Source organism: Sebastes fasciatus, chromosome 4, assembly GCF_043250625.1.
Source record: "Sebastes fasciatus isolate fSebFas1 chromosome 4, fSebFas1.pri, whole genome shotgun sequence".
Classification (NCBI taxonomy): domain Eukaryota; kingdom Metazoa; phylum Chordata; class Actinopteri; order Perciformes; family Sebastidae; genus Sebastes; species Sebastes fasciatus.
Window position 1 is genome coordinate 1,634,195 of NC_133798.1, and position 9,259 is coordinate 1,643,453.

At 41.2% G+C, this 9,259-nt stretch overlaps 1 protein-coding gene and 2 long non-coding RNA genes across 3 annotated transcripts in view; 2 read left to right on the forward strand and 1 right to left on the reverse strand.

The window, feature by feature from the left end:
• The window catches only part of LOC141766937 (uncharacterized), a 216,260-nt gene that overhangs the window by 97,208 nt on the left and 109,793 nt on the right, over positions 1–9,259 (forward strand). The gene's annotated exons all lie outside the window — the stretch shown is intronic.
• LOC141766935 (uncharacterized) overlaps positions 1–9,259 on the reverse strand; it is a 121,069-nt gene that overhangs the window by 93,154 nt on the left and 18,656 nt on the right. The window lies entirely within an intron of this gene.
• Positions 1–9,259, forward strand: part of tango6 (transport and golgi organization 6 homolog (Drosophila)) — a 54,239-nt gene that overhangs the window by 40,937 nt on the left and 4,043 nt on the right. The window contains exons 16-17 of the mRNA XM_074634125.1: positions 1,730–1,881; positions 4,769–4,882. Coding sequence (XP_074490226.1) covers positions 1,730–1,881; positions 4,769–4,882 — 266 coding nt within the window. The remainder of the gene's footprint in view (positions 1–1,729; positions 1,882–4,768; positions 4,883–9,259) is intronic.

Below are 9,259 nucleotides of genomic sequence, written 5' to 3' on the forward strand. Positions count from 1 at the left end.
CATGTGTGTTAACGTGCATTAGTATGCTGATATTCCCGATGACTCACACTCTTTCATTAGATCTGTTAGAGCTGTAACAGCCTATTGAGACAGGGAAATGAAGGCAGAATAGCTGAGCTGGTGTGTGTGGGTTTGAATCTTGTGATTGTGCTTTGCATTCTAAAAGCGTAATCTAGGACGATCTAAATAGATCAGGGTGTGTGTGTGTGTGTGTGTGTGTGTGTGTGTGTGCACACATAGATCCAGCAGGTCTTACTACTACTAGCCAGTCAGCTGGTTGTGTCCGCTCCATGGAGCTCTCTGGCTGTCCTCCCTGCTGCTTGGCAGGAGCAGCTGTAGTCAGCAGTCGGCTCTGTTCTTTGTGTGTCTGCCTATGTAGCGATGTCACCCACACACAGCTTGTTAATCTGAGTATGACTGCACTCTGTAAACAACAATATTAGTCTTGTGTCTGTCAAGATGTGGATTTAAATGGCTGGAATACATTTAAAGCTCCTTCTCTGGTGTCCGCGCTGCTCAAGTTACTGAGCTGATCTGAGCTGTGCTTTTCCATTTGGAGCTGGCCTGAGGCTTATTTCTTCTTCTGCAAATCAGTGTTGGATGCTTATTTATTAGGGCTATCAAAATTAACGTGATAATAACTCGTCAACGCTACATTTCTTTAATGCATTAGCACAAGTTGTGATTTTTAGGTTGTAGTGGCTCAGTGTTAAAGCTAAAGTGAAGATACTGGTATCATATGAAACTATAAAACCTGATGAATCCGTCGGTACCAACCATGTCAGACTAGCTTTTCCCGAAAAAGGCTAAATAACGCTTGAAACTTGCGCAAAATTTTGGCGAGGAAAAACTGTCATGGCCATTTTCAAAGGGGTCCCTTGACCTCTGACCTCCAGATCAGTGAATGTAAATGGGTTCTATGGGTACCCACGAGTCTCCCCTTTACAGACATGCCCACTTTATGATAATCACATGCAGTTTGGGTCAAGTCATAGTCAAATCAGCACACTGACACACTGACAGCTGTTGTTGCCTGTTGGGCTGCAGTTTGCCATGTTATGATTGGAGCATATTGTTTTATGCTAAATGCAGTACCTGTGAGGGTTTCTGGACAATATCTGTCATTGTGTTGTGTTGTTAATTGATTTAAAATAATAAATATATACATACATTTGCATAAAGCAGCATATTTGTCCACTCCCATGTTGATAAGAGGATTAAATACTTGATAAATCTCCCTTTAAGGGACATTTAGAACAGATAAAACATGTGCGATTAATTAACTATGGATGCTATTAAAGCTGCAGTGGGTAGAATTGGAGCAAATCTGATTAAAAAAAGTTATTTTTATAAAACGGTCACTATATCCTGATAGTAGTGCATGAGAGGGGTACTTTGAAAGAAATCATGTTCCTCTGTGTCCTCGGTGCTCTTAGACCGGAGGAAAACAAGCAGTCAGAGCTGATCTGGAGTCTGGCGTCCATATACTGCCTACTGCAGGTTTCATCGCAATTAAATATTTGAATCGATTGACAGCCCTTCTTATGTCACATGATACAAGTTTATTTTTCTGATACTGCTATATTTTCCACAGAAGATGCAGGCTGCTGTCAGCCAGGGACTCAGAGAGCTGACATCTTAATTGAACCTGATAAATAATAAGGTCTATATGTTATTACTGGAAACTAATCCGTCTGCCTGCTCTTCCTCCCCTCTCGTCCTTCTCCAGGGGAACTGGCGCCCCACCTCGGCCGTCCTCTGGTTAGCGTTTTCCTGCAAGGAACCAGGGATACGGACCAAAGCGTCCGTGCCAGCAGTCTGTCCAACCTGGGGGAGCTCTGTCAGAGGCTGTACTATGCCCTAGGAACGCTGGCTCAAGAGGTGAGAGGGAGAACACTTCCTCCTGGAGGAACTAGGTTTTGAGTACAGTAGTAGCTGTACATGGTAACAAGTAGGACTTTGTATTGGCAAGAATCTGGCGATACAATACGTGTCATGATACTGGGGGTGTGAATCTTTCGGTGTTGGGTTTCAAAACGATTGCTGATTTGAGAATTGGTTCTTGATTCAGTACATAGGGGTGCTAATGTCAGGATATACTCCAGTCCGCTGGGCTCTAACTATGGCATGAAAGCAGAGTAAAAAAATTGATTTTTGGGAGTTGTGAATCGATTCAGAATCTTAGAGGTAGGGCTGTCAATCAATTCAAATAGTTCAGATTAATCACACTTTTTTTTATCTGTTCAGAATGTACCTTAAAGGGAGAAAAGTACATAAACAAATATTTGTTTGTGCGCATGTGTGTGTGGGCTGCACAAACACACATACATGCCCACTCACTTTGATCAGGGTCTCAGCCCACAGTCGCGCGCGCGTGCGTGCGTGTGCGCGCGTGCGTGCGTGTGCGTGCGTGTGCGCGCGTGCGTGCGTGTGTGTGAATAAGCAGCTCTGTCAGCTGGAGGAACAGGGGTGCTTATTCATGAACCTGCCCACTTTTGCTTTTTCACCGTGTGTGCGTGTGTCCCATGTTGATTTGGAGGTCTGACCAATACATCAATAGATCCAGTTTAGTTGGTATTAACCTCAGCAGTGTGGGCCTGCAGCTGATTCAGGATACAGCACAGCTCCATATTCAGCTGTGTTTCTCACCTACGATCACTAACTGTGTTTCAGCTCACGGTAACACTTTATAATAACCATCATTTATAAATGGTAAATAAATAGTTAATTCAACTTAGTTAATAGTTATTTTAATGTTAAATAACTCAAATATAATAATAGTAATAATAACTTTATTTATATAGCACCTTTCAAAACAAGGTTACAAAGTGCTTTCCAATAAAAGCATGATCAAAGTAAACTCTGGAAAACAAGTTTGGAAACTTTTGTTTGGTGGATTATTTCTCTGTTGGCTGACCTGCAACCAATCCTGGTTGAGGAATGGAACACCATCCCACAGCAATGTATGACCAGGTTGGTGACCAGCATGAGGAGGAGGTGCCAGGCTGTTGTGGCTGCGTATGGATCTTCCACCGCTACTGAGGCTCCTGACGGTGGATTAAATGAATAAAGTGTAAAATAGCCAATATGTCTTGTTTGTTCCTTGTTACTGATAGAGAGTTCAATCATCCAATCCACCAAACAACTCAAAACAAGAGTCAATACCAACAAGAGAATACACTGTTTACCATTGACGGAGCATTTTGGCAAATTTTTCTTGGGCGCTCCCCACATAACCAGCTGTGCTGCTCATCCCACAAATACATGATCCTTACAAGTTGGACATCATTGTGAAGGTAAATAAACAGGCTTTCCAACGATGTAAAATACAATGACCATTAGCATTGTAACAACAGAGAAATAATCCACCAAACACAAGTTTCCAAACTTTTTTTTCCGAGTTTAATTAACTCCCAGAACTTAAAATCTAAACAAAATAAAATCATATAAATAGTTACAACAGTGCGCCATCAGTTAAGAAAAAGCCATAATATAAAAGTGAGTCTTAAGAAGAGATTTAAAGGAAGATACTGAGTTTGCCTGGTAGGAAGTTCCATAGCTCAGGGGTCCAGACAGCAGAAGCCCGGTTGGTCACCTTTGTTGACCAGTTTGGAACTTGGAACTGTTAGTAGGGCCCTGCCAGAGGATCTCAGGCATCGATTAGGCTCATAGGGAGTCAGCAAATCACCGATATAGGCAGGAGCCAGACCATTCAAGGCTTTAAAAACCAGCGGTAAAATCTTTAAATCAACTGTAAAACTCACAGGTAACCAGTGAAGGGCAGCAAGGATCGGCGTGATGTGGTCACTTCTCTTATACCAGTTAAAGTATAGTTAATAATATTGACTAATTATTAGTTATGCTATAATTTATGTTATTTTAACAGTTTATAACATTTTATATACTATATCAAGTGCTTGTTAATGATTACAAAATGATTTGTAGACCTTTAAGGAATTTTTTTGTACAACATCTATAAACATTAATTAGATAGTTAGTTTGTCGATGGTTAATAATTGGTTTGTAAAGCATCTTTAAAGGGACTATTCGTAAGATTCAGAAATGCTGCTTAACAGCGACACCTGTGGCCTTGAAATCAACGAAAGTCAGCGTCGAGCTCGCGCTTGCTCGCTCTAAATATACCTGAACGAGCATCACTCAAAACAGTGAGGAGACACACGTCAGCTAAAACCACAATATCACTCTATATTTCAGCTAATGTTAGCTGACCCGCTACATTTATACGCTTAAAAAGTTACAAACAGTCCCTTTAAACATTATTTAGATAGTTAGTTTGTCGATGGTTAATAATTGGTTTCTGATTCATCTATATATGTAATGTTTATAGAAGTTTTAAAAACGATATCTTAAAAGTTTACAAATCATTTGGTAATTATTAACAAATACTTAATATAGTATATCAAATATAATGTGTACAATAATTAACTGATAAATGCAATTATTATTGTCTCTTATCAGCTATGATACAATTTCAATGTTTGTTAACAGTGAAATAACTATTAACTAAGTTTAATTAACTATCAATTTACCATTCATAAGTGAGGGTTATTATAAAGTGTTACCCATCTTTTTGCCTATGCTCTCATGTTTATATCACTGTAAATATCACTATACTACTATAAATACCACTGTACATGACTAGATATCACTGTACATGACTGTAGATATCACTGTACATGACTGTAGATATCATACGTGTGTGTGTGTGTGTGTGTGTGTGTGTGTGTGTGTGTGTGTGTGTGTGTAGCTCAGCTCCTGTCTAACTGCTCTGATAAAGACGGAGAAGGAGGCAGAGGTGAGGAGAGCCGCTGTCCATGTTATCACCCTGCTGCTCCGAGGCCTCAGTGACAAAACCACCCAGGTACACACACACACACACAACTGAGCATGCAGGATACACTCTTGTGCACTATCCATTTTACATCAAACCATACAGAACATTTCCACAAGCAGACGTAAATGACCTGTACACTGTGAACAAGTCGCTCTGTGCCTTTGAACTGTTTTCATTAGGACCTGAACTTGATCGAAAATGTCCCTACTGTTCACTTTGACCTTCAAGTATCAATCACTCATTCTAGTATTCCCCAGGTGTTTGTTCTCCCTGTTAGATTTACAAAGCACCCATCTCCCCCCCTCCGACCAGCAACAGGAAATAAGTGGTGTTCTCATAGCTGGTAATATTCCATCAGGACGCACCGTGCTCTCAGGTGGTCTCATAGATTCCAGGGACAGAAGGCTGTATACTGAAAAGTTAACCTTGATTGATAATAAAAGTGAAGTTTGTGATCAAATGTCAGTCTTCAATCTAATATGAGTTCATGTTTAGAAGGGAAACTGCAGATGTTAGGAAAATGATCTTCAATTTTGTAATATTTTTGTCAGTGAGGAAGAAGGACATTTCTTTGTTATTGGCATTCTGACAAAATGAAATATAATATATTTTCCTGTATTTGGCAAAAAGAACAGCTGAACTTTGAGGACTGAAGAGCCACCTGCTTTTTCTTACTCCATTTTTAGCCTTTAAAGCAGCAGAAGGTAGAATTGGAGCAAATATGAATCAATATTCTGTTACTGTAATGCCTATTTCTCTCCTAAGATGTTCTCAGAATCATCTTGTAGTGTACTGTTTAGCTGTAAAATGAGAAAGTTTGTGACCCGGCAGCCATGTTGAGATCTGTTGAGGAAATACCAATCACCGCCCACCAGCTGGAGCACAGCCAATAGGAACGCTCTCTCTCTGAAATGACCTGTGATTGGTCAAAGTTTCCTGTCACAGGCTAGATGTTCTAAAGCCTGAAAACAGAGCCATGAGGAGGAGCAGAAGTCTAGTTTTCTCTCAGAACACTTGAATTACAATATGCTGAAGGTTATTATGGGATTTTTGCCAAATGATGCCAAAAACATACTGCCTACTACAGCTTTAACTCATGTATTAATCGAGAGAATTCTCAATATGTATTACAAACAGCTATAAGACCTCCGCTGATGAGCTGCTAAACCTACTGTGTACTTTGGTCAGTATTCTAAGACTGACGGGATGATTGGAGCGTGTGTGTGGATACATGTTGGTAAACTTTACTCACTCGTGTGTTTACTGTAGGGATGCACCGATACCGATGCCGGATCGGATATCGGTGACAATGGGGCCAATCTATTCAATTCAATTCTGTGTTAGTTCGTTCTGTTGCTATATAGTATGTTTATATACTATATATATGTTATATATATGTTATATAGTATGTTTACATACTATATTACATTATAAACAGGAATTTTAATTCCCGTTTAAGTTTTGACCAATTTGTTGCTGAACTGTAATTCCTGTTCATTTAGAAGATTTTTTTACCAAGTTGCTGGTGTATAATTTATTATTTTAAGTAAAGGATAATGTACAGCTAGCAGGTCATTGTTGTGAAAGAATCAAGCAATGACCCGCTAGCTGTACATTATCCTGCTTATTACGCGGCTACTTACTGAAGAAATCAACATTTTGACACAAAAACGGTCCTCCAGAGTCTGACATCAGAACTGCACCCATAGCAACGGCCTGTAATACATAGCAATGGTCTGCTATACAGAAATTACAGACCGCAGAACGCCGTGATTGACCAATCAGAATCGAGTATTCAACACAGCTGTGTAATAATAATAAATAACAATCAGGTATATGTATTTATTTGTTACATTTAGTGTTACGCAGTTAGAAAAAGCAATGTTTAAGTCCAGCCTGATGTTTAAGTCCAGCCTGATGTTTCCTTACACATAAAGAGTGATCCCAGTCTCTTCCAAACAGTGAGGCATACAGCTGATTAATTAAACACTAGTATCAGATCGGTACTCGGTATCGGCCGATACCCAAATCCCAGGTATTGGTATCGGCACTGAAAAAGATGGGTCGGTGCATCCGTAGTTCACTGCCATTGTATCAACAAAGACACAGGGCCAAAAGGTCAGAGTGGTCAGTGAGGACCTTCTCTATCACCATGGTTTAAGAATGTCCCCTCTGTCAGAGGGAACAACTGTAAGAAAACAAGAATAACTTAGAAGAGTTTTCTGTTGTTGGAGACAGAAGGACTCCATTTGTCTTCAGGCTTTAAGCGAGCTGAATAACGTGGTTCAGGGTGTGTCTTTGAGAGTGAGAGGCTGTTGTTGCAGAGCTGGACGGGTCCTGTAATCTAGTCCCAGGTTCCCTGTGGTCATCACTGGGGTTATAGACTAAATGTTAGCTTCTCACCAAGCACAGGAAGGAGACTCTCTCCAAACACCATGTTTGACTCTCTTTCTCACTGTTTCACATTCTTCACTCAGTGCAGTGTGTAGTTACTGCAGTGTGACGTGTCTGCTGAAGTGTTGCTCTTAGATAGTCGACCACGGGGTCCAGACTAATCACATCACAGTTCTTCTGCGTCCTGAAATGGAGGCAGCACTGACTGGATTTCCTAATTCACTGATCACTGTGCAGGCTTGAGGGTTCAACATGTTAGTAACTCTGCCAATATATGTATTCCTAGTGCTGTAAAGGCCCAGACGCACAGAGCGGACATCAGAGAACTAGCGGCGATGAAGGACGACTGTTGCATCGCCTCACGTTACCTTTGTCTTGGCCGACAAGTTGCATTTGAACACACCGCAAAGACGGCAGCTGACGGCAGCTGACGACCAGTCAGCACGTACGTTCTGCTCCTGGTGAGAGGGAATACCTCTCCACACCAGCAGGAGGCGGTAGTCTGTATTCATCATTCAAAAAGAGGAAGAGTGAGGACGGAGGATATACAAGCCGTTGTTATGATACGTACGTGAAACAAAGCGGCGTCTGTTGACCATTTTCACACCACTCTCACTCACCGCTGAGCTTCATTCCAGATGTTCATGTTGCTGTGAAGATATCTGTGTTGGAATGATCAGATGAGATGAAGATGAACAATGAGAAGAGTCTTCTGTGTGTCCTCTTGACTTTACTCATTGGCTTGTTTTCCTCACTTCTGTTTCTCTTCTCGTACACTGATTGGTTTAATCTGAACAGCCAATCAGAGGGATTTCTCACCGACGGGCGCCGCCACTGATTCAACATGCTGAATCGGCCAAAAAAACTCCGACGGGCAGACTAGAGCCGACGGTGAAGGACACACCGCCAAAACTAGACAGACGCTCACTGATGGGAGGAAGCATAATTAGCAGAATGGAAAGCACTGTCTTATCACCGGCTGCGTCAATCAAATGAAAGATTAGATCATCAAAATGCAACAGTAGGACTCTTTTATGTCTTTTTAATCTTTTTGGAAGACAGTGGAGGTCTTTGTCTCTAGCACTCTGTCGAGCTTTGATACACAGACAGTGCTTACTGTAGAAGGAACAATTCATTGTGCTCTTTTCACTGGGTTTACTGGTGATAAAAGAGAAATTAACATTAGCGTTATCCTGTGTGAGTGTTCTGTCAATCAGAAAGATCTGCACTGAGTTAATCTAGGAACAAAACCTAATCAATACAGTCTCATCTTTAGACCATAGACCGTATATAAGAACTGGATGTAGACACTGTGACGTCACCCGTTGGTTTGTGGACTACGATTTTAAAGCCTTGAGTCATTTTGGCCGTCGCCATGTTGTTATTTTGCAATCAGAGGTGACACAGAGGGAGGAGCTAAGTACAGCCGAACGCTGAATAAGACACTTTTAGGCGACCGAAAAGGTTCTAATTAACCTTGATGAAGTGAAAACACACAGTGAAAGGGTTAAAGTTATAAGACGAAAACACGGACAACTCCCAGACCGGACAACGCCGTGGTAGCGACCTGCCAATCACAAGGTAGCCCCGCCCTAAAGCATCCCCTGCTTTATGGTCTGAGTCTAAATGGGACCATAATTTACTAAATGGACATCATGCTGTATTGAAGAAGACTTGAAACTAGAGATTGAGACCATAAACTCATGTTTACAATGTTTACTGAGGTCATAAATCAGAGGCCTGTACTACGAAGAGAATTCAACATACCCAGGGTATCTTCTCCTTATCTGGTCTAACTAACTCTAACAAACGAGATCATGCTAAACGGTCTTACGAAGCTGGTTATCAACTCAGTAAATCAACCCAGGGTTTCTCAGTCTGGTTATGAGCGCGTTCACATGAATGGGGGTGTTTGCAGCATCTGACCAATCACAGACATGAACAAGTCTACAGACTTGCAGACAGGCAGAGCGGCACATTTTACAAAGGAAGAAACTATATTAGACGAAT